Consider the following 23,356-nt stretch of genomic DNA (forward strand, 5'->3'; position numbering starts at 1 on the left):
AGTTTTCCCTACTTTAAGATTCCGTTTTAGGCTAGTGTTTGGCTTTTGGCAGGGTGGGACGAAATAGGCTGCCTCCTTCCCCGCGGTGATGGCGGCTACAACTCCTCCGGGCACTGGGGCCGGAGGAGCGGCCAGGATTTTCCCGCGAGGCCGGATCCACAGGGCAATCGCGGGCGCAGCTGAGGTCGAACCGGCAGGTAAGGAGCTGTCTATCAGCAGGAGACTGGCGTGGCCTGAGCAGACCAGCCAATCAGCGGAGCTGCTCTTAAGCGGGGCTCCCCGCCCCGGGAATCCGCCCAAACCTAAACCACTGAGCATGCGCCAAGGGCCCTGCGCAAATTCCACCTCCCAGCGCTCCCTCTCCGCAGCGAGGTCGGGGTTAGGATGCTCAGGGTTTCCTCAAAAAAGAGGGAAAAAGGAGAAAAGGTGGTGGGGGCTTCTTAGGGATGGGAAAGAGGTAAAGTCTGTGTGAGGAAGTTCCTCAGAATAGTGGCTGTCGCTCACAGCCGCCAGCTCCTGGATCACGTTGGGCTTGCAGGCCAGCGCTTCTGGGTTTCTTGGGCCCGGCGCCTTGCGGTCCGGTCCGGCGGGGCCTATGAAGGGCAGCAGACGGGCATACCCTGTCATTTCAGCCTCCTGCAGATTACTGTCCTCAGTTTACAGTGAGATAGATAGGTAAGGTTCAGAAGTTTTGATCCCGTCCAAGGTGACGCAGCAGGTAGTCCTTGCGGGCCCGGGGTCTGCGTGACTCGCAAGCGCCTGTCCCGGCCCGCGCTGTCCCTCATCCCTTCGGCTCGCAGAGGCTTCCCACCGTTCGCGCGACGTCTCTGGGGGTGGAATGGTGGATTTCGGCCGAGGAGCGCCACCAAGAGCGCGCGCGGAGCTCCTCGCCGGGTCCCGGGCAGGGGCGTTCCCTCCTGCCCCGCACAACCGCGGCTTCCTGTGTTCTGTCGCTGCCGCAAAAAGGCCACCCTCCTGAAACCTCCTTCCCCTCCACGGCCCCGGGTACATAGGGGGGCGTGGTGCCCCGAGCCTACACCCTGAGGTGACTGCGGGGTCCCCAGGGCGATGGGGACTGTACAGGCAGGGAACCCAGAGTCCTAATGTACAGGCACCGGTTCCGGGGACTTGGCCCCGCTCCAGTCCCGGTGTGTACCCTCTCGTCGGCGTGCGCGGCCCTGGCCTTGGGTCGTCGGGCGTGAAGCCCGGGGAGCATCGGACCGGACCGACGACGCCCCCAGGACTCCCCACCTGCCCCGCGCAGGGGGCCCCCACGGCACGCTGCCTACGTCCCACCTCTTCGTTCCTGCACCGCACCGCACAGCACCTCCGGGGCAGCCCTGCAGGGCCCACTATCCTTCCGTCCCGCCGCGCCAGCTCCTCCTCCGCCTGCCCCGCCCCGCGCCGCGCCGGACACCCCGCCCCGAGGAGGCGGCCCGGCGAGCGGCCGCGGAGCGAGGCTGGTGGCATGGGGGAGCCGCCACCGCCGCCACACGCACGGTTGCCCCTAGCGAGTCCCGGCGCTGCTCCGATTGCTGGGGCCCGCGGACGCCGAGGGGGTCGCCTCGGGGCGTGACACGGCACGGAGGGCGCGGCCCGGGCTGCGCCGCCGCGAAGCGCGGCGAGCCGCGGGGGGAGCAGGCGGGCGGTGGCGCCGGGATCCGCGGGCGGGCGGGCGGGGCGCTGAGGGCTCACCTGGCGGCGGATCGGCCGGGCCGGACCGCGGGATCAGGCGCGGCGGCTGCGAGGATGTCGCAGCTGTCGCTGCTCCCCGCGTCGGCGGAGACTCGGAAGTTCACCCGGGCGTTGAGTAAGCCGGGCACGGCGGCCGAGCTGCGGCAGAGCGTGTCGGAAGTAGTGCGCGGCTCGGTGCTCCTGGTGAGTGCGGGACGAGGGACCGAGGAAGGCGGGCGGCCACCTCCTCTACGCTCCTCTATGTCGGCCGGGCCGAGGTGGATCCGCAGACCCTGCTGGGTCTTCAGCATTAAGAGGTGGTGGGGAAGGGGCACGGGAGTTGAGACGGGAGAAGTGACGGTCCTGGAGGGGCAGCAACTTCCAGGACCCCACACTGCATCTGGGGGGTCCTCTCCCCACTGCTGCCTCTTCCCTCTTGGGAAATTTCCTGACAGTGAGATCGCCATCTACCCCCTCCCCCCAGTTTACCTCCCTGTGCCAACTGGGAAATTACTCTCCTTTGCCTCCCATCCCTCTCACTGCCCCCTTCACCTCCGGTATCTGGAGGAGCTTGGCACCTGTAGCCCGAAGGGGTGCAGGGGAGTGGAAACGGGGGCTTCCTCTCCCAGCCCTCATCTCAGGGTGGGAGATGGCCCTGCGGACCCTTTGGGTGGGCTGAGCTTCAGAGGCAGAGGAAAGGGGTTGCTCATGCTCTTCTCCGCCCCCTTCCAGCCGGCTACCTGAGGTTTGGCCTCCTCTTATGGAGGCTTCGGGGGCGTGATAGGAACCCTTGATAATTTCAGTGTGGTGCCAATTACTACGAAGTTTGGGCATTTAAAGCTAGCGAAGCAAGCAACTCTGAGATTAATCTGGTCGTAGCAGAACGCCTTTAGAGAATAGACCCCTGGGCGTGAGGGAGATGAAGTTTTAAATCAACTTGTCCACAGCCAGGGCTGGTCCTGCTATATTTGGAGACGCAGTAGTCGCGGATCACTTGGATAGTGCGGGAGAGAAGCGACGTTTGAGCGGCATCGTGCTTTCCAGGACAGCTGGAAACTTTTAGCAGCAACTTACATTGTCGTTGGCATTTGTTTTCTTGAAAAGGACTTGTTTGTGGGTGGGTGACTTATGTTGGTTGGAACGACGTAAGAAGATGAGTCTTCGAAGTGATTCTCTGGGCTTTGTGGCGCTGTGTGTGGGGTATTATGGTGGGGGAGTGCCAGGTCCCTTAGTACAGGGGCAGATAGATGCCCTTCTGGGCAGACGCAGGATGACATGAATATTGTTTGTGGAGATTGGAGATGAGGCTTCGCTGATTTCCAAATCCGGCTTGCGCAGTTTGATTTTTCTCTCAATTGCCAGCTCTGCCAGCTCACTCCAGATTCCTCAAACTCCAATTAACTTAATAAACTGGGATTTCAGTTTTCTATTTCACTGAAGTTGATTGCAAGGAGTAGGAGTTGGGAAAAGACCAGAACCTAGCATCTCATCTATAATCCTAAATTCTATTGCTTTGGCTTAAGTAGGACGTTTGCATCTTCCTCACTTTAGCTGATATGTGTACATTAAGGGTAAAGCCGGCAAACATCTGAGGCATCTTTTCTGTTTTCACATGAAACTTAGTTCTTTTAACTGGGAGCCACTGTCCTCATCAGGGATTTGAAGCAAAAGAAGAGTAAATAAAATTTAGGACTGTGTCATGATTTACAAAGTGCTGGCAGACTCGAACTAAAGAGGAGATACTACTAATACTACCATCAGACTGAGCACAGAAGTACCAACATAGGCACAGCACTGCTAATTACCTCAGGACACTTTCAATAGTATATCTGTTTTCCCTGGAGACCTGGAAGCATGAACAGCCAGGTGCCTGGCTGGTGTCTCAGTTCCTAGTGTTGTCTCTCTGTGGTCATTTGTCTGATGAAATTTGGGATGAAACAAATACAAAATGCAGGTAAGCAGGCGGGCCTACTCAGGTGAGTGAAAGGCTCCCTGCTGAATGGGAAATGCAGTACAATGGTTCTGCATTACTGAAGGAGGAATTTGGGAAAGCTCATAGGTACTAAAAATTACCCATAAACCTCACTTCCCTCACCTCCACTGCCGGCTTCCTCTTGTTGCTCCTCAGTGTCGGCCAGGAAGCCACAGCAGGTGCATCTGCCGAATAGGTTCTGGCTTAGCTTTGTTCTAGAAGGATCTAAGAAGGTAACTCCGATCCATGCAGGAGGCAGAGCCACAACCAAGGGCAGGGTCTGGAATCCCGTGATCCATCAATCTATGCCTGGATGGAAACATTGCTCTGTCTTTGATGACTTGGGTTAGCGCTAATACAATGCCTCCAGCATAAGAAATGCTCATGAAATATTCTTAACTATCTGACTAATAAAGCCATTCTCTAGATGGACTAAAAGAAAAAATGAACAGGGTATTGATTTAGCTAGCTCTTCCCATGCTTGTAGTATTGATGAGTGGCAGGTAGTGAGTTCAGTAACAACAAAATTAAATAATTCAATGGGTTAGAAAGGCTTCCATTTAACAAACAAAGTTTAAAATGTAAAAGTGAGATGTGCTCATGAATTTTTTTATTGTTCCATAGCCTCATTTGTGTATAGGCTTAGGTTTGTGGACCTTTAAAAATGATTTTGTATTAATTTATTTGGAAAAATTGAAAATAAACAAAAAAGTGGAGAGAATAGTATGATATGAACACTTAGATTCCATTACCCGCATTCAGTACTTATCAAGATTTTGCCAGACGTACTTCAACTGTCACTTTTTCAATTCATTTTGTGATTGGAGTGCCAGGCCTCCTGTCATTTCACCCCTGTATACCTAGTATGTATTGTTAAAAATATGACTGTTTTCTTACATAACTCTAATGACGTTATGATGCATACAACAGTCGGTTGATAATGCTATTCAGATTTTCCAGCTTGCATGAGGAACATCTTTGATTAGGCATTTGCTCTAATCAGGATCCAACAACAAGGTCTGCAGGCCATTTCAAATGCGATTTGCTCTTCCATGAGCCTTGGAATTATTTATGATGGAGAGAACGCTCCCCGGGGTCAAGAGTCCTGAGTTTTAATCCTAGTGGTTTAGTAGTTCAGAGCATGGGCACTGGAGCACCTGGGTTGTAATCCCAGCTCTACCTCTTATCAGCTGTGTAGTGTTAGGCATGTAATTTAACCTTGCTGTGCCTCAGTTTCCTCATCTCTAGAGTGGAGATAATAATCGTGCTTACCTTATAAGGTTGTTGGGAGGATGAAATGAGCCATATAGGTAAAACTCTTAGTGCCTGGCACATATTCTTCCAGCTACTTAAGTCACCTTGCTATGACTGTTGCTTCACTTCTCTGAACCTCAGGGCTCCTGTTCTATTCAATGAGGGGCTTTTCTGGGTTGTTGCTGTGTCTTGCTGACTTTAGCCAATGTATGTATGTCAAGGATAAAGCTCACGAACATCTGTGGCATCTTTTCTGTTTTCACATGAAACTGGGAGCCACTGTCCTCATCAGAGACTTGAAGCAAAAGAAGAATAAATAAAACATAGGACTGTATCATGATTTATAAAGTGCTGGCAGACCCTTTCGCCACCAATAGGCTTTGATTCTAAGCTGCTTTTACAAGAGTAGTAATATTCCAATAATATTTACTGTTGGAAAAGTAACTTATGATTTTGAGTAATGAAAGAAGAATCCTCACAAGCCCAGAATTAGCTTTCCATGGTTTAGAATCGTCAGGAGAACAGCACACTCAACATATATACAAGCTCAGAAGAAAAAGCAGAACTACATTCCTGAGCAGGGTTGAGTTGTGATTGCTTTTGGAGCTCCTGAAGGCATTTTACCTTGGGTCTTTTAGATGTATGACAGATAGCATCATAATGGCCTACACCTACCAGGATACCACCCAACGCCTGAAAATATCGTTTCTCTGAAAGCTTTGTGTAAGTATCGTGACAGAGCTCTTTGCGTGGGTTTGCTGCTGCATGTACTTGGGTATTGATGCCCCAAGTCAGCTGGCTGCTGGCTTCCTTACTGACCTTATCGCAGTATGTTCAGCTTCAAACTCCCTTCCCATGTCAAGCCCCAGCCAGCGATACCATCCCATGCCCCTTGGAGAACCAGCAATATGAAATGAAAAGGAACCAAGTCAGGTCATCACTAAATTTTCTTTTGTGTTACTGGAGGAGGTCAGACAGAAGGTGCGGAATGATAATCTCCCCGAGTATGGACTTGGGCCTTCCTCCCAATTCAGCCAGCTCAAGATTCCAGTATTATCTGAGGTAATGTGAGACCCGAGGGGTGGTGTTCTCTGAAATGCTCAGGTAACGTAAAACCTCATTTTGGCTGTAATTTTAAATCAGATATGTTAGTAAATCAGCAACTGAACTGGCCTGAGCTTCACCTCACTGTCTTTCTCCACCCTCCCATGGAGTCCTAACAAACAGAAATGTCCCCAAATACAGGAAGCAGGGTGGAGGCCCATCTCCAACTAGATAATCAACAACAGGCTCTATTTCTTTGGTTTCTCGTCCATTTGAATATTAGAAGAGAGGGTATTAGTAACGCCTTGAATTTGAAAAGGGAGGGTAGGAATTGTGAAATCTTTATCCACATTTATTGAGGGCCTGCTCTGTGCTAAGAATCTTGGCTGGATGCTGAGGCTATGCTGTTGTGTTAGAGCAGGCCCTTGTCTTGAAGGTTTTATGATCTAAACAGGTGAAAAGGTCAGTCATTTGTAAAAAGATGGATAACAGTACAATGGAGCAAATTTAAAGGGTCAGATGCCTGCGTCAGGGTCTAGAGGAAGATGAAATGACCAAGAACTGGTGTACTTGGGAAAGTGTTTATGAAGAATTGAACTAGACCTGGAAGAGGCAGATATAAGGGAGGCTTTTTTTCCAGAAACGAATGAGGGATTGAGCAAATGCTTAGATGCTCAGGTAGGCCAAGAAGGAGCAGAGCCGCGTGGGCAAAGAAGGGCAAGTTTTAGGAGGAAGGAGAAAAATTTTGAGAAATACAGTTGCTAATTTTGGGAACAATTTCAATGATTGGCTGAGAACACATCATAAAGGATTTTTTTCTTGTCTTTTTGAAACCTATTTTAGGAAAGAGGTTCAAACCAGCCTACGTACATAGGCTTCTTAGGGAGATCTTCCCCTGAGTGTAATCTTGGGGTAAGTGTGATAGTTTTGTGTCATGCAGACCCAAAGACAGGAAGAGAGGTCTGTGGCATGGAAGAGAAAACCCAGAAACCTCTGTGTGTGTAAACATTTAGGGTATCATGTGAGGAGTAGTTTAATATGGTGGGTGCACCATTCAGTACATGGTGCTGCATAAAAAATGTTGGAGTCCCATCTTATATCACATACTGAAATAAATTATAAGTAAATATTATATAAGAGTTACATGTAAAATCAATAAAAGAAACAGCATAACTCATGGGTGAATAATCATATAAGGGTGAAGAGGGATTTTTAAAGCATGAAATGAAAGGGAAAAACTAGTTTGGCCTGGGCTTGGGAAGTGAACTGTGGCTTTGCCACTGATGAGCTGAGGCCTTTGAGCAAGTTACTTCACCTAAGCCTCAGTTTGCTCATCTGAGAATTGGGATTGTTAGATATTATTAGCTTAGAAAGTTTTTAAAATAAATATTAAATAAGGTAATGCATGTAAAGTACTTAATAGTAAGTGCTTAACAAATGTAAGATTGTATTATGTTAATAAAGGAAAACATTGATTATCTTGATTAACTAGATCTGGAGCCAGCGTTTATTGAGCACTTACTATGTCCCAGAGTACTTGTATGTGTTAGGGCTTTACACATGGGAGGGTAAGTCACCTCACGGTCACACAGTTGTAAGTGGAGGGTCTGGGTCTTGAACCTGGGCACTGTGGCTTCAGACCACGTGTTCTCAATCACTGTGCCTACTGCCTTCCCATGTAAACAATCAAACCTCTGTCCTGTATGTCACAAGTACCATAAATATAAAACATAAGCAGTAAGCTTAGAAACACTATTTGTACTCTACTTATCTGTATCTGTATCTCAGTCATAGTGTTAAGTTTTTAAAAATATTGAGAGTTCTTACAAATCAATTTAAAAAAGAAAAACTCCAGTAGAAAAATGGGAAAGGACATTAACAGGCAATTCCTCCAAGGAATACAATTAGTCAATAAAGAGCAGAAAAAAATGTTTAGCCTTGCTAATAATTAAAGAAACATTAATTAAAACAAGACTCCATTTTGCCTGATAAAATTGCATATTTGCACAGACAGAAAAGGTATTTGTAAGGATGGATGAACTGGGCACTTATTTGCAGGGCTACACCATTCCGCAACTCCAGGGGCCCCATCTGCATAGTATTTTATGAGAATCATGTCTCTTGTGTTTTATAACCTAATGAATGACATAACCATTTTGCAGTTGGTCTATATGTATCAAGAACTTTAAAATGCTCCCATTTTTGGCCTAGTACGTACTTACATTTGTGAGAATTTCTCCTCAGGACTAACCTGAAATCAGTATAAAGTATCTGAAGTCACAGTGCTGACTGTTCAGGGCAGAAAATATAAAGTACTGAACAACTGCAAAGGTCTTAACAGTAGTCTAAAAAAATTGTGGAACGTGGGCTATTTGTGGTGCCATTAAGTTTTGATTTAGAAGCATAATGACTTGAGAAAATTCTTCTATTGTAGTGTTGAAAGGTAGGGGGGTTTGTGGTTCAGTTCGGGGGCTTGGACCTGGCTGCCTGTGTTCTGTTACCCCTTTGCTACTAACCACTGTGTGACCTTGTGTGTGACCCTGCAACTTGGCTTCTGTCCTTCCTGTGGGGTGGCTTCTTAGTCCTCACTCCTTCAATTTGTCTTCAAAATGTCTGCAACATTTGATACCATTCAGCACCCCACTGACTCTGGGGATCTCCTTCCTCCTTTTATGTCTTCACTCTGTCCTCTTGCTGCACTCATCACCCAAAGGGCATTTCTCAAGGATTTCGTCACCATTGGTTCATAGAATTTAGTCTCCGTCCTTTACTCTGAAAGGAGCTGCACACCTTCATTGCCATTTTCAAGTCTTTATCTCAGTTCTTTTCTTCCCCCCCCCCCCCCCCCCCGAGCTTAGATCTGTTTTTCCACTAACCGACCTGATGTGTACTTGGCTGTCCTACCAGTCCCTTATGTTCAGCACCTATGAAACATAAATTGTCACTTTTCATTCTAAACCAGCTGTTCTTTTGCATTCTCATTCATCATTTTCATGGTCATCGACTTGAAATCTCTAATTCCTCCTTTGTCTCTTCTGTTCATCTCCTTTTGCCTTTCTCGTTCCATCATCACTGCATCCATTGTGTTCTATTTCTGCATCAGTCTGCATGGGCTACTGACTCCCAAATCTCAGAGGCTCGAAACAGAAAGGTTTATTTCTCCTTCACGCTTCCTCTCCATTGAGGGTGGCTGGGGACCACGATGTCCATGTCCTGGGACCTGGGTTGATGGGACAGCCACCATCTTGAATGTAGTGGGTCCTTGTTGGGGGAAAGGTCTTAAAGCTTCCACCCAGTTACTTCCGCTTATGTTCCATTGGCTAATGCAAGTCTCATGGCCATCCCTTGCTCTAAAGGGCAGTGACGTGTGTTCCTGACTGTATGCCTGGAAGGAGAGATGAACTCTGGTGAGCAGTACTCATGACTGCTGCAGCCTGTCATCTGCTTCCCTCTGCCTCCTGCCCTTATCTCGGTCCCTGCAGTAGCAGGGGGTAGCGGCCCGCTTCTCTGGGTCTCTTTGCTGCCATTATTACTCTTTCCTTAAGGCTTCAAACCTGAATCCTTCACACACCAGTGCTTCCCACTGCCCTTGGAATAGAAGTGTCTCCCCTTGGACTGTAAGGTGCTCTCCTTATCAGGCACATCCCTCGCGTTGCTCACTGGCCCGGCTTTAACATTCTCTGGCTGCCAGGCTCTCTCATACCCAGGATCTTGGTAGAAGCTCCTGCCTCACCTCCTTGCCTCCTCATCTGCCAGGCCACTCCCCTTGGTCTTTGGAATTGTACTTACAGGGCCTTGCCTACCCACCCGAACTTAAACAGGCCCTGCCTGTTCTTTTCCTTTGTACCAGTTAGCACAATTTATATATTTATTTGTGTGTATTTATTTAGTGTCTATTTCCCTCACTGGACTGTTTGTTCACCATGGTTTCTTCAGTATCTGACTCAATAAATATTTTGTGGATGAATGCGTGAATCCTAAAGACTACATTTTACATGTCTCAAATTTTCATCTTTTTGATTCCCCATTGCCCCTAATTTCTCTCCCCTGTACCCGGTTCTGTTTACTCATTCAAGCCTATCTCCCTCAGATTAATTTTCCTAACGTACAGGTTCCATTATATAATATCATTAATTTTTCATTGCCACCTGATAAATTCGGTGATATTCTTGCACATAATATATTTATTTGGGTCTGGCCCTATGTTTGCTTCAGTTCAGAAAAAGCTGGTTAGGTTATCAGTAAATCTGTATTATCTTTGCATAGTTTTTGAAAGCAGCCACACATTTTGATACAAGTGAGATTAATTTCCTTTATAAGGATCATTTGTTTTCACCAACTCGGTAGAGCTCCAGTAGTTAAAAGAACACACTGATTTAACTCTTCTGTTAGGTATTTAGTAACTCATTTATCTGAAAACAAAACAACATAAAAGTACAACTAATAAAAACCATTGGAACTGCTTTTCATTCAGTTGAATCATGAATTTTGTAAGCCATCAAGAAGCACTTGAATCGTGAAATTGTTTCTGTTTCTTTTACATCTTTGTCACTTTTTCTCTAATGGACTCCTTGAGTCCTTATCAGTGAGTTGGTAGCAAGGAGACTTATTCTCTGGTCAGAGCTTTGTAATGCCAGATGGTTTGTCTGAATCTCCCTGCCGCCCTGTCTTTGAAGTTGGCAGGGATAATTCAATTAAGATAGTGCTTAGATGTGTCTGCTTGAGTTAGGTCAGTGCATGTGTTAGGAACACATACATTTATTTATTATAGATTAAAATTTATTGAATGTTAATCTGAAAGTGAGTCTGTAACCAGGTATCTGTGAACTGTCCAGGGTCTCCATTGACCATTTGAAGTTTTTTCTCAAACTCTTATGTAAATACTTAGTTTGAGATTCACATACTCTACTGTCATACATTTTGTCTTGACAGAAAATACATGTCCTGTCATGTGGTGATAGTAATGTTCTAAGGTGAGTTGATTCCCATGCTAAATTAAAAAAGAGATTATAAAAAGTATATACAGAATGATTCACTTAAAAGAAACGTATAAGCAGTATTTTGTTCATGAAAAAATGTTATGATCTTACAGATGCTATAATAAACCATTTTCTTTTGTTTGAGGAATAAGTTAAATATCAGATGTTTAGTCCCTGAATTCTAGAACATAGAAAACATGGTGGTATAACCAAGTTGCTATTAATAGGGGAATTTTTCTTGCTAGGGATGGCAGCAGGACATAGTGGATAAGAGCCTCCTCTCAGAGGCTCTAAACTGAGCACTTGTAAGAAAGCTCTTCACCTGCAAATGGACATCATAACTTATCCCATAGGTCTTTGTGATAATTAAGTGAGCAAATGCATATATAGCACTTAGAATAGGGCCTGGCACACAGTAAATACCCAGTTAGTGCCAGCTTTTGTTATTTAGGAAGGCAACCTACAGGAATATCATATAATCCTTAAAAGTGCTACTTCTGGAGAATTTATAATGTGGGAAAATTATAATGTTGGGTGAAAAAGGCATACTATATGGAAATATGTATGTTCACAACTGTGTAAAAAATAACGTGTGTGTAAGAAAGTGTTGGCAGAAAATACATGAAAAGGTAGGCATATGATTTGTTCTTTATGTATTCTAATACTTCCGAATTGTTTTACTTTCAAAATGAGAGAATGGATAATAATCTGTCAAGAAAAAAAACCACAAAACAATGAATATAGGAGGGAAATTTTGGTGCTACATGTAAGACATTCAAATTAGTATTTTTTTTTTTTTTAAATTGAAGTACCTGATACCATTTTCTTTTCCTTTCTTTTTTTTTTAAAGAAGGGCGCAGCTCACAGTGGCCCATGCGCAGCTCGAACCAGCAACCGTGTGTTAACAGCACCTCGCTCTAACCAACTGAGCTAACTGGCCAGCCCCAAAATAGATTTATTTGAAAATTACACTTGTACACCTTAAGTGCTTATACAGGTGTGCATCTTAATGTGTTCCTGAACTGAGACATACTCACGCATCTTGATAGCAAAAATATTGTCGACTAGTTACTGTAGGAACCCTGCGTTAAATGCTCATAGAAGGACAGCCATGTGAAATACTGAGATTTTGCGTTTCATAGTTTTATAAAATTCTTTCAAAAAACTATTTTGCTTGAGCCTCTGGAAAATCTAGTCAGACAGGGATAGTTTTTTTATTTCTGGTTTTCAACTTGGGTAAGGTCACCTGCATAATATTTAACATTTTTTTCCTGGTCAGATGGCAGGGATTGTCTAAAAGATATAGTTTTAAATTTGAGTTTCTTGGAAATGTGTAAATTGTTCCCTTGAATCATTGAACACTTTTCCGGAAAGTACCATGAATTTTCTGGGTTGATAGAAATTTGTGAGGTGGAAATGAAGTCATACTGTTTTGGAAGTGAAAGGTATTTTTAGAGGTCATCTGGTCCATCTTCGTAATTTTACACATATGGAGCTTAAGATCCACATGGTTAAGCGATTTATCTGTGGTCATATAGCTAGTTAGTGTTACAGACAAGAAGAAAATCTAGTTTACTGACTCCTGGGCCAATGTATTTTCACTGACTGTAGGAAATAATTGAATTTACTTTGTTTACACTTGCATTTCATCAAGTATTTTTAGACACCATGATAATCAGATAATATCAGAATATGAAACATCTACTTACACCATGGATCTCTTCTCTGTTTGTGTATTTCATTAGTCCTAAGCCAGTTTGTAGGTGAAACTGACTTTCCTTTTTCCACAAGCCAAGAAAGGAATTTCTACATTTCTGTTTAAGGGGTATTAGGAGAGAAGAGAGAAAGAAATAAAAAGCAAGAATTACAGGATTGACTTAAAAAAGATCTCCACAGAAACTTATTGAAAAAGGAAGAATTAATTTAGTAGTCAAATAAGTTATTTAAGGAATGGAAGGTCATGGTTTTATGTATACTTTGGTTAAAATCATTGTGTACCTTGAGAAAAAAACCTTCCCGGGCCTATTAACCTAAATTTTTTTTATGTAGAATAAGCTCTGTTAATCTAGGTCATTTTACCTTGTAGGCTACTTTGTCTTGACTAAAATAAATATTCAGCTATAAATGGCAATTTGGTTCAAATTGTATTGTTACAGAAAAAGTTGCTTTTCTAACTTTGTTTAGAGAATTTATTTAATCTGTTATTCTAACATATTTCTGTTTTCTTAAGTAGAAAGCAGAGTTCCTATGGTGATAGCAGAGGTGCCATAATATTTATAGTATACTAGATTGATTTATAAACTATTACGCTAGCTAGAATTTACAGGATATTTAATCTCTTAGGTTAACTTTAAAAAAAAATTTCCCAGGCTTTTAATATGTTCATTTATCCTTTTTTTGTGTGTGCTTTTAAGAAAACTTTCTGAGAGAATGCTAATTATGTTTTTTTCTGGAGGATCAGAAGTAACTGCTGTTACATGATTTTTTTTCTTTCAACTGAAGAATGTTTGCTTTACTGACTTCTTTGGAGGTGATTTTGTAAAAAAACCCAGTTAATGTATTAACTTTTTTTTTTATTAGTGCATGTATTCTTTTTAAAATTGTTTTTAGTTTTCAATTACAGTTGACATTCAGTTTTGTTTTGTAGTAGTTTCAGGTGTACGGCACAGTGTTTTGTTTAGACATTTGTATAATTTATGAAGTGATCCCGTCATTAGTACCCACCGGGCACTATACATAATTATCACAGTATTATTGACTGAATTCCCTATGATGCACTTTACGTCCCTGTGACTATTTTCTAACTACCAGTTTGTACTTCTTATTTTTAAAGGAACTTAAAACTGCATAAAGCTGAGAGGGGCAAAGATTCCTGATGCCGTGTTACTTTCTCCTGGAAGAGTTAATACGTATGTTGGGCAGACTTGAGTAAACACATTGGTGTTGAGATTTCCGTAATGTGTAAGAGGTAGCATAAGAGAGGAGAGATGACCAATAGTAGATGATGGGTTCTTGAACTGGGGACAGTCACATTTTATAAATCACATACCGTGGTCTGGAGTTTCAAAGCTGGAAGAGAAAGAGGTTGAAGATTACGGGCTCTGGACACCCCGCAGGGTGGGTGGTGGGGGTAGACTTCTTTGGCAGCTATTATGGGGAGCTCCATTTGAGGAAGGGGGTTTTAGAATAGCTTCTAGAATTTGAGATCATCGGAGATGTCTTCTTCCATGGTTTCAGGTGTTAGAAATTGTCAAAAGGAAGACTGACTTCTGTCTCCACAATGTGGAGTCTTGGTATCTTGGATCTCCTCCACTCCAAGAAATAAACCCCAAAGGAGCCCTACCCTACTAGTAACCTCCTGGCATATTCCAGTGAGCAGTCCATTTCCTGTCGGGAGAATTGGGTTCTGCCTGGGATGCCAACTTCTTTGTCATCTTGGCCTGGTTTACAGCATTGTGTCACCTGTACAACGGGGGACGTACTGACCAGCCCAGAGTGGATTTGAGCTACTTCTTTCTGACCGAATCCTTTGGTTTGGAGCCTGGCCTGGTGCAGCCCTGGAGCTCACTTCCATCAGCAGAGACCTTTGGGAGGCAAGTAGCAGAGACCAGCTGGAGCCCAGGCTTCTCTGAGATTTCCCACTTGTCAGGCCATGGTGTTTCGTCTTGGAGTCTCCTGAGGATTCAGAGTCCTCTGTTTATCCTTTAGTCAGGATCTTAGTAGCTCTTGAGACATTTTTGAGTTCTTAACGATGACATCAGCAGATAAAAATGCAGTGTTGTCACAATATTTTAAAGCTTCAGTGCTCAGTAGCTCCCCAGTAGTCACTGGTCATTCATTTATTCAAACACTAAAGGATAAACATGATTAAGACACAGCCCTTGTCCTCAAGGAGCGTGTAATCTAGAGAGAAAAGGAAGCATAGACAGGACCCAGGAGGCTTTGGGTGGGTGTCCCCCTCTCCTTTTAAAAGATTTTCATTGCAGTTTAACTAGCATATAATATTATATTAATTTCAGGGGTACAACTTAGTAGTTACGAAATAGCCGTGGTGCTCCCCTTTGAGAGTCCTCTGTCTCTTGGTTCTTTCCCACCCCCTGGTGCAAAGACCCTCGAATTTGCAGGGATTTGGGTCTCAGTTATGTCCTTCATTAGTCCCAGAAGTAATATATGAAACATGGTCAATAGCACAGTATTATATTAGCATTTTAAACTCATGTTAAATAATCTGGTAGTATATTATTGTAGTTCTTTATGTACTATTTTTGAGGGTACAAAAACTGTAAAACCTTTGCTTTCTTCATAACTGAAAACGAAACGAATTTTTGTGGAGCTCCAGATTAAAAATAATCTGAGCTAATTGTGAGAACTGTGTGTGAAAACAAAACTAAGTTTTTATGCAAAATCGTCAGTGACTTTAAGCTCCATGGAACAGAGATTTGCATGGCGCTGTTGCCTGGGTTTTTAAGTAAAAGACACTGAATACTTAGCATAGGGGTTTTTGGAGGCAAGGTGACATCCTGCTCTTGCAGTTATGTTAATGATTGTATTACTGAGGTTACTGGTCATTGTTTCTAGAAAAGACCACTTTTCAACTGCGAAGAAAATCTTTATTCCTACATACTAAAGTTGGTTCTTATGGAAAGGTGTATGCCCTTAGTTTAGGCTTGATTTTTTTTTTTTCAGTTTTAGTTTATTTTTCACTATTTTCTTTTTAGTTTTGTATTATTTTTACCCCCCAGCCCCACCCCGCGCCATTAAGGGCATGTGTGGATCATGTTAATAATCCCCTGGGAAAAGAAATGAGCAAGTATTTAATTGACAAATAAATATGCAAGCACATGTATATTATAAATGCTGCCACATCTATAATATGTTTCCACTATATCTGAATAGATAGATTTTTAATTTCACACACATGCACCAAATTAATTGAACACATTTGTTGAATCCCTGCCTGTGCCAAGCACTGTGTTAGATGCTTTGGAGAACCAGGATGAGTAAGACAGGTCCTGTCTTATGGTGCTGAAAGAGTAATAGGGGAGAGAAGATTGCAAAATAAGCTTTATGCGCATTTAAGCAGAAGACTATCATTGGAAAGTTGTAAGTAATGTGTTAAAGGGACTTCAGGAGAGCGAGTACCTCCAATCCAGGAAATCAGAAAAAGCTTCATGATGAAGATGACATTTTGAACTGCAAGTAGACTTGAGGGATAACAAATGTTAGATGGAGAGTCCCACGTGTGTGAAGGCCCCAAGGAAGGAGATCCTGGGGTGTATCTGGGAGAACAGCGAGTAGTTGAGTCTGGTAAAGAAGTGTAGGGAGAGTTAGGGGTATGCAGACCTGGGTCACTCACGGAGGGGGAGGGTGGACATCTTCGTTATGGGTTTTTGAGCTGGAGGGCACCTAGGTTAGAAATTCTGGTGGGAATATGGCGACTGTGTCATTTGAGCCTAGGTGACTGCGGCATGGACGGGGCAGAGAGCTGGGGTTTAGATATCGTTTAGGAGACTTTTGCCATAATTTAAGCAAGAGGTAATGAGGAGGGTAAAGTCAAGAAGTTATGTGTAAGAAGTATTTGGGGATAAAGTACATGCGTATTTGAACCTAATTTGATTGGGTTATTTTTTTATTTGATAAATACCAATAATCCTTGCTTCCCCCACACCAGAGCGAGCTTGGTGTTCCCTGGCTAGGTGAGATTAGAAGCCGGAGGCATTAAATATAGGCTTAGGTTTCAGCCCTGCAAGACCTGGAAGGTGGTGATGCAGAAATCTGAGAACTCCCACCCCTGTTACCAGGCCTGGAGGGGAGTGTAAGTTTATCTGGTTTCCCGCTTTCAGATAAACCATTGCAGACAGATGAGAATCTCATCTCCCATTGTAAACCACCACCAGAGAAAGGGATTAGCAGTGAGCTGGTAAGGACCTTCATTTTTTAGAGAATGTTTAGGAGAGAGCAGCCAGCTTTAAAAACCATCTATCTCGTCCTCTTTAAAATACTCAGTCATAATCAATGTGCGCTTAACCATTGAGGCCCTGATTCACTGCTGCTTTCTCTGCCACCGTGTCTGCAAGGCTGACATTCTGGCTTCATATCAGTGTTCTGGAACGAGCTTGCTTCTCTCTCCTCTGTAAGGGAAAAGTTAAAGAAGGCTTTAAAAATGGTAGGTTCATAAACAATTATTTAGAGACAAGATAGTTAGGTAATTTTGTCACCCTTTTTTTGCACATTCCTATACTTTACTTGTTTTGGTTAAGAGAAAATAAATGTGACTGTTTTGTACGATAGGGTCCCCAGTTCCTTTTTGCATGTGAGCTTCTTTAACATTTCTGAGTATAAGCTAAAGTCACCACATGGATTGATAAATTACAGCTAGGCAAGTGTTCTCAGTTTTCCTCCTCTTGGATTTCTTTGCTTCCTATAACCATAGATCACTCTTCTTTGAAATTCCATCTTCCTTTGATATCCAAATACTGTTATTATTACCTGGTTATTAAGCAGTATGGTGACAGCGGTTGTAATGAGAACTAGTTTTTCATGTCTTTTTCTTTCATTGTTTTCCCATTCAGCTTCCCACTTTGGCAAATCCCCAGAAGAGTGGAGACCTGACGCTTTGCTCCTTCCACCTTCCAGAGAGTTTAGCTACTACTTCTATTTCAATGACTCATCTCCATGTCTTTCTTTCCAGCCTTGCCTAAGACATTTGTGAGGGTCAGGAGATATGTTGGGGAAGGGCTATGATGAGAGAAAAAGGAGGAGGATAAATGAGAATTTCCCCTAATGGAAGAGGATCTACAGGTCTTAGTGGAAGGCTTCAGAATAGAACAGCACAGTAGGAAGTGAAGATGTGAAGATGTTGAACCTCCGGTTCTTGCTGTAGGCGGTGCTACCCAATGTGAAGTCCATGGGCAAGTGTTTGTCTGTGAACTGTTTATAACTGACCTACAATGAGGTACATATAGACATTGAGAATAAATGTTTAGAAACCTTTAACAATTTGAGGGGGCAACTTTAGGACTGTTGAATCTAATAAAAATTTGGGACATATATTTTGCAAATCTTTGTTTTATTTATTAGTTGCTCTTATTATTATCTTGTATTTTATAAAAGTAATGGTCCTCAATGAATTGGGGGAGGAAGTGGATGTTTACCATAAGAAGTTTGGAAAGGCCTGTTGTAGGTTTCCGGAGATGTTAATTGGGGATGTTTTATTTGAAGGTGTTGGTTTGGGCAGCAGGAACTAGGGGTGCACAGGCTGGGAGCAGGAAGGTGCTCATCTTAGCACCTGAGGGAAAGGGGGCGCCAGTGAGATGGAGTCTTGTGACTTGGTGGAGGACAGTGTTTGGACACACGGTGCCCACACCCGGGCGAGGCCCCGCCCCAGTATTTGGTAGGACTGTGTATATAGGAGTTTCCCCTTATTTGTTCCAAGACCTCCAGTGGATGCCTGAAACTGCGGATCGTACCCAACCCTGTATGTGCTGTTTCTTTCCTGTAGATACGTACATACCTTTTCACTTAAAGGAAGCACTTTATGGCTTCTCTTTGGCAAGTCCAAAATGCCAACATCATGACTCTTGCTCTTTGGGGCCATTATGAAGTAATATAAGGGTTCCTTCAACACAAGCACTGCCGATACCAAGACAGTTGATCTGATAAGTGAGCCAGCTGCTAAGTGACTAGTGGTTGGGTGGCGTGTACCGTGTGGTATGCTGGACAAAGGGATGATCCACGTCCCAAGCAGGATGGAGCGAGATTTCATCATGCTATTCACAGTGGCGCGCAATTTAAAACATATGAATTATTTACTTCTGGAATTTTCCATTTATATTTTCGGGCCTCGGTTGACTGCAGGCAACTGAAACTGCAGAAAGAAAGAAAAACTGCAGACAAGGGAGAACCATTATTTTGTCACACCATATTGCCCTGCTGGCAGGGCTTAGGCTGTAAGGGATTCCCTGTGGTCTGACTAGGGGCTATTGGACCATCACCAGGGGTGGTGTTTTTGGCTCACGAGACATGAATAGGGTGTCACGTCTTAGTGTGCCCTAAGCTTGCTTTTCATATTTTATTTGTCCCTGCTCTTTCCTACTTCACCTCTGCCTAGACATATGCGCAAGTGTTAATGGTGATTCTTTTGTTTCCCAAACTCTTCCTTAATATTCTTTTCACATGAAGAATGGTTCCCTCTTTAGATAGATTTCCTAGAACTCTTGTGTTCTAAGTCATGCATCTTTCCATTGGCTTTTTACGAATTCTGTCACTTGTCTGACAGTGGCTGGTTTTTCTTTCTGTGATGCCATGACTGGTGCCCAGCAAACAGTAATAGCAGCAGCACAGATTCTGGGGTCCTGGGCTGGCAACTTCATAATTCTATCTTTTCCACCCAAGCGACAGGATATCAAACCACTGAACTGGCATGGAACTTGGCTGCCTGCCAAAGGAATATTTGGGGAAAGAATGGACCAGCTTTTGTTTCTCTTGCCTTCTATGTCACCTTGGGGTGGATTCTGAAGGGATGTTTTCCCTCGCAGGACTAACCCATTCGGTATTGAGAAAGCAGGAAAGCGCGTTTTCCTGTTACGAGCAGTGAACAAAAAGCAAGCAGCGGATGGAGATATCCTGTTGGAGAAGGGTTGGGGGAGTGAGTGCAGACAAATGCATCTCATTCTTTCTGTGTCTTTAAGGAATATGAGGAGATGGGAAGGAAATCAATCACTCTGCAGGCCAAGTCAAAATGGGTTTCCTTTTATTTATGGTGCTTAATAAGAAGGTTAGAAGTATATGCTTTGTGATTTAAAAACGTGTCAGATTCAGAGATGTATAGCACATGACAAATTAGAAAAATGAAACATTTTTTTGTTTCCCATGAGGTCATTCTAAGTTTGCTTAGGATGGGGCAGTGAACTGTGAAAGTAAATGTAAACGCTATCCAAGTTTTATTTATTTTTAAGTTTAAAAATCACTTAAAATGGCAAATTCTTGCTGAATTAGATTTACAAGAAGATGGCTTGTCATGTACTCTTAGGGGACCATTCCTTGGTACTTGCAAAAATAACTAACTTTTTCCCTCTCTTATTACAAGAACAATACACGTTTATTATAGAAAAAATAGAAAACACATACAGGCAACTAAACAGTACAGGAAGGATCTGGAAAGACATGGAAATGGGACATTAGAGCTGTGTGATGAAGGAGGGCAAACCAGGGTCCTCCGGGAGCAGTGGGGGTGGGACAGGGTTAGGGCAGACCTCCCTGGAAGCCCTAGGCAGGCTGCCTTGTCTGCATGCCACACCTTCAGTTGTGACTTTATACATTTGAGGCTGGCCTCCCTAGTCTGCCATGGGTCTAGATCTGACCATTCTAAGTGTGTTTAGAGCTAGAAAACTGTGTAATGACAAGTTGTAAGGCCAGTTAAATAACTCACTGCAGTTCACATCTTACCAGTCAAGGAGAAGGCGTGCTAGGCAAGGAGAGTTTCTGAAGAGACAGATTTGTATCTGTGAGTGAGTGAGCGTTGTGTGTTTGTGTGCGAGAGAGAATCTCTGAGAACTTTGGCTGTAAGGGAGATAAAATATAAAAGAGAAGATGCAGAAGAGCACAGTGACTTTGGGGGGCCAGGAGGAAATGGACAAATGGCTTTTGTCATCCATCACTGTCTTCGTGACTTTCCCATTGCCTCCACATCTTGCCATATTGCCGAATGCTTAGGTGATCTGTGGAATAAAGAAGCTTAATTCCATTGTTTTCTATCAGTAAACATTACAGAGTGGCTGTCGGAGGTCATACTTTCAGTCAATTTTAGCTCATAAAGACAGTAAGAGAAATCTTTGTAAGGCGTGGGATTCAATTGTCTTGGGCTTTTTTGTGTGTGAAAACATATTTATCATCAAGCCCACTAGCCATTTTATTGTAAGTAATATGGGATTAATACATAAAATGGAAAATGTAGGGGCTTGAACTGGATAATCTGTTGATTTTGGTAACTTGTTAATGGACAAATACGACTGTACCAAGGCTATGAAACCTCACCACGGTGCTTGTATAATGCTTCCGATGAAAGCGCATGGTGGCAAGTTCGCGAACTTAATTGTCAGACCTCGTATCCAGAATGTATAAAGAACTGTTACAACTCATTTATAAAAAGACAACTCAGTTTACAAATGAGGAAAGAGTCTAAACAAACATTTCTTTAAAGAAAATATACAAGTGGATCTGTTCAACATCATTAGTCATCAGGGAAATGTAACTCAAAACCACAATGAGATACCACTTCACACCCACTAGGATGGCTACAGTCTCAAGACAGGCAATAACTTTTATTTGTTACTGTCGCATTGGTAAGGATGTGGAGAAATTTGAGCCCTGATACAGTGCTGGTGGAAATGTAAAATGGTGCAGCCACCTTGGAAAACAGTTTGGCAATTCTTCAAAAAGCTAAGTATAGAGTTACTGCATGACCTGGCAGATCCACTCCTAGGAATATATAAGAGAATTGAGACTATATGTTCACACAGAAACTTATACATGGGTGTATTAATCAGGATTTACTAGAGAAACAGAACCAATAGGAACAGATCTATTATAAGGAATTGGCTCCCACAGTTGTGGAGGCGAGAAGTCCCACAGTCCGCTTGCTGTCTGTAAGCTGGAGGCCAGGAGAGCCAGTCGCGTAAATCAGTCCGAGTGCGAAGGCCTGAGAAGCAGGAGCACCGAGGGCGGGAGAAGATCAACGTCCAGCTCAAGCAATCAGGCAGGAATGGCCAAAGTCTTCCTTCCTCTGCTTTTTTGTCCTGTTAGTCTCTCAATGGATTGGGTGATGCCACCTACAATGGGGATGGCAAACAGCTTTACTGAATTCACTGAATCAAATGCTACTTTTATCCAGAAACCTCCTCACAGATACCCAGAAGTAATATTTAGCCAAATACCTGGACACCTGTGATTCAGGCAAGTTGACACATAAAATTAACCATAACAGTAGATGTTCATAGTATCATTCATAGTATCATTATGGATAATAGCCAAAAAGTAGAGAACCCAAATGTCCATAACTGATGAATGGATAAACAAAATGTAGCATATTTATAAAGTGGAATGTTAGTTAGCCATAAAAAGTAATGAAGTACCGATACATCCCATAACATGGGTAAACCTTGAAAACATGCTAAGTAGAAGAAGCCAGACATAAAAGGCCACATATTGTTTGATTCTATTTATTTGAAATGTCCAGAATAGGCAAATCCACAGGGACAGAAAGCAGATTAGTTGTTGGCAGGGACCGGGGAGATGGGGAATGGAGAGTGATTGTTAATGGGTGTGGTTTTTGTTTTTTTTTGAGTGATGAAAATTGTTGTGGTTACGCAATCCTGTGGATATGTAAGACCACTGAATTGTACACGTTAAAGGGGCGAATGCTCTGGTATGTGAGTTATATCTCAAAACATTTTTTAAAAAGTGTAAGCTTTATCCTGAGTTTGTTTGGGAGCCCCTGAAAAATTTTAAGCAGGACAGTGACATAGTTGGATTTGTGTTTTTGGACGGTCATTCTGGCTGTGAGGAAAGCAGCTTGGAAGGGGTAAGACTGGAGGCAGGGATCCCATGAAGAGGCTGTTAGAGTGATACACGTGAGACACTGGTGGTTGAAATTGGGAAATGGCAGTGGCAATGACAGGAAGTAGACAAGTTCAGAATGCAAACCTCAGTAGGGTTTGGTGACTGATTAGATCTGGGAGGGAGGAATCATGGACGGTGCCTGTATGTCCAGCGTAAGCCATGGGGGAGGAGCGAGCAGGTTGAGGAAGAAAGGTGTCCTCAGCGTGCTCCCAGCTGGACCCGCTGAGATGCCCTGAACCACACACATAGTGGTGCTGAGTTGATACAGAACTCAGGAATCCAAAACCTCAGGGGGGTTGTTAAAAATGCAAGTTCTTGGGCTTCACTCCAGACACAGTGAATGAGAATCTGATCACGGTGGGCCTAACCTAACATTTGAGGCCTCCTGTGGATTTCCTTGGAGCGGGTGTAGAGACAAGAAGTGGCTCCCTCAACATTTACAGGCCCAATAGTGGAGGAAGAGAGCTTGCAGGGGTCTGGGCCCTGAGATCAGAGAGATTAGAGGCATCCAGGAGAGTTGGGGTGTCAGGGAAGAGTGTTTCAAAGCGAGGAGGTGTCCGGGGGTGTCATAAGCTTTGAGAAGTAAGAGATGCAACGTGTGCATTGGATTTACCAACAAAGCAGTGACGTAGGTAAGGACAATGGATGATGCAGACATATCGCAGAGCAGGGCTGGTTGGGGCTGCCACCTGTGGCCCTTGGTTCCTCCAAGGGCTGGAGGCCTTGTGCTGGTAGGCAGCACGAGCCAGCATGTTTTTCTTGGCTCGGCCCCATTCTGTGGTGTGGCCTCAGAGCGCAGTAAGCGCTTCTGCGG

General features: G+C 43.7%; 1 protein-coding gene across 9 annotated transcripts in view; it reads left to right on the plus strand.

The window, feature by feature from the left end:
• The first annotated feature begins 656 nt into the window (after window positions 1-656).
• Window positions 657-23,356, plus strand: part of DOCK9 (dedicator of cytokinesis 9) — a 256,192-nt gene continuing 233,492 nt past the window's right edge. For 5 of the 9 annotated variants that reach the window (XM_074329454.2, XM_019756904.3, XM_088792809.1 and 2 more), the window contains exon 1: window positions 1,667-1,878. In XM_074329454.2, the coding sequence (XP_074185555.2) occupies window positions 1,750-1,878 (129 nt within the window). In that variant the 5' untranslated portion in view covers window positions 1,667-1,749. Of the gene's footprint in view, window positions 676-1,644; window positions 1,879-23,356 lie in introns of those variants that run through there. The other 4 variants (XM_019756895.3, XM_019756902.3, XM_074329465.2 and 1 more) reach the window with 3 other exon arrangements.

The sequence above is a fragment of the Rhinolophus sinicus genome, chromosome 16 (genome assembly GCF_057876585.1).
Source record: "Rhinolophus sinicus isolate RSI-liver-muscle chromosome 16, RSI-T2T, whole genome shotgun sequence".
Lineage (NCBI taxonomy): Eukaryota > Metazoa > Chordata > Mammalia > Chiroptera > Rhinolophidae > Rhinolophus > Rhinolophus sinicus.